Source organism: Myzus persicae, unplaced genomic scaffold, assembly GCF_001856785.1.
Source record: "Myzus persicae strain clone G006 unplaced genomic scaffold, MPER_G0061.0, whole genome shotgun sequence".
In the NCBI taxonomy this organism is placed as follows: Eukaryota; Metazoa; Arthropoda; class Insecta; order Hemiptera; family Aphididae; genus Myzus; species Myzus persicae.
This window is the reverse complement of record NW_019101525.1, coordinates 1-1,699: the sequence shown is the minus strand read 5'-3', so window position 1 is coordinate 1,699 and position 1,699 is coordinate 1. Positions and strand designations below refer to the sequence as shown.

At 34.7% G+C, this 1,699-nt stretch overlaps 1 protein-coding gene across 1 annotated transcript; it reads left to right on the top strand.

Moving 5' to 3' along the window:
- Positions 1-615: 615 nt before the first annotated feature.
- On the top strand, positions 616-1,693 carry LOC111029436. The gene is made up of 2 exons (XM_022308437.1): positions 616-1,477; positions 1,540-1,693. Exons 1-2 carry the CDS (start codon positions 755-757, stop codon positions 1,663-1,665), a joined length of 849 nt encoding a protein of 282 aa, XP_022164129.1. The 5' UTR covers positions 616-754; the 3' UTR covers positions 1,666-1,693.
- Positions 1,694-1,699: the final 6 nt, after the last annotated feature.

Here is a 1,699-nt window from a genome sequence, read left to right as displayed (position 1 = left end):
GTACCCTACCTTTCGCCAGGATGTCGCGGACTCATAATGTATATCCCTATTCAATTCATCGATAAACAATTAAGAACATACGTCGACAGGATGTCGCACACTAACGATATTAAAATGCCTATTAATACACATTAATAACCGATAAACTTAAAAATATCATATTCGCTCATGTTGCCAGGATATCGCCGACTCTTAATAGTCGTTATCATTAAGATACTAATAGCTTGCAGCTGCGTACACAAATAATATCGACGAATACACCATAATAGGAGACATTTGACCACAATTGCCCGTATATTTCCTGCCATTAGGATTATTCTATATGTTAAATTCGCACGACTCGTGTCGCATACTCTTAATAGCCATAATGGACATTTATATTGAAAGACACTTTCGACATTAAGAGACAATAGGTATACTTTTTCAATTAAAAATACTACACACTGCAAAACCATTTATATTGATAGACATATTGACAATAAAATATTCACACACCACCTGGACATTAGTGATCGAAAGACATTTCCTGCCAAATGGCAGTAATAATCACATATAAATGTCTTCTTAATGTGCCCTACCGGTCGCCAGGATGTCGCGAACTCTTAATAACCAATGACACTAGCGCTAGCAATGGTATTCACTTCATACTGTGGATCAAATTCGTTAGTAGCTGAACATCCATTCTAGCGACAAGACGTTTATATTTCAGTGATTTTAAAGTGTGTGTTTTTATTTTCAAAAAATAATTTTAATCATGGCTGGTTCTTTCGCCAACAACGCTGCGCTGTACAAAAATAAGACGTTCACTTATTTGCCTCCAGCACCGCCCGCGGATCTCATCGACTGCAGTAATTTTATACTTGACTTCACCGGCCGTAAGTTTTTGAATGTAGGACTTGATCTTGCAGATGAATTTAACACCATAGTACAAGTCATCACTCCTTCGAGATATGTAAATATGCCACCTGATTTTTTAAGACGTATATTCTCACTTATGGGGAACATTCTATCTTTTATACTCGACCTACCTCAAAAATACAAGCGAAATTTATTTCTGGAAACAGAAATTATTTCACTATCTAGTAAGCTGTATAAAGGGGAAAATATGCTTGTCATCGAATCAAAAACACAAGATGGATGTCGAGTATTGCTAAATCGTGCAGATTTAATGAAATTGCAATATTTAGAATGGTGTATATTTGAAACAGTCGTTCGAAAGTCAACCATCATACGTCCAGTTGTCATAAAACAATTCGATATGTTTTTGAACTATATTGATATTGAATCCGCCAAAGTTGATTCACCACCAAAAACACCTGAAGAAATGGTCACATTTATCAAAAATATAAGCGACGAAAGTGTATTTTCAAAAATTCCAAAAAATGATGTCAATTTCATCAGTCAACTCAAAATGCATGCTTCTTCACAATTAGCTGAACGTTGGGCGCAACGATTGAGCGGAAAAATGTCTCCAGAGGTAAGTCTTTAAAACTTATTCACTCGTAAAAATACAATACATATTTTATTATTATTTTATAGTTATTCACTGAATCCGAAGTGAGGTTTATTTCGCCGCCTCAATACTCGAGTATATCCCCAATGCTATCTATTGAAGAAGATGACTATTCAGTGTCACGAGTAATTACGATTTATAAATTTAAATAATTTAAGTATTAATAATTTTAATTTTATAGGCAGC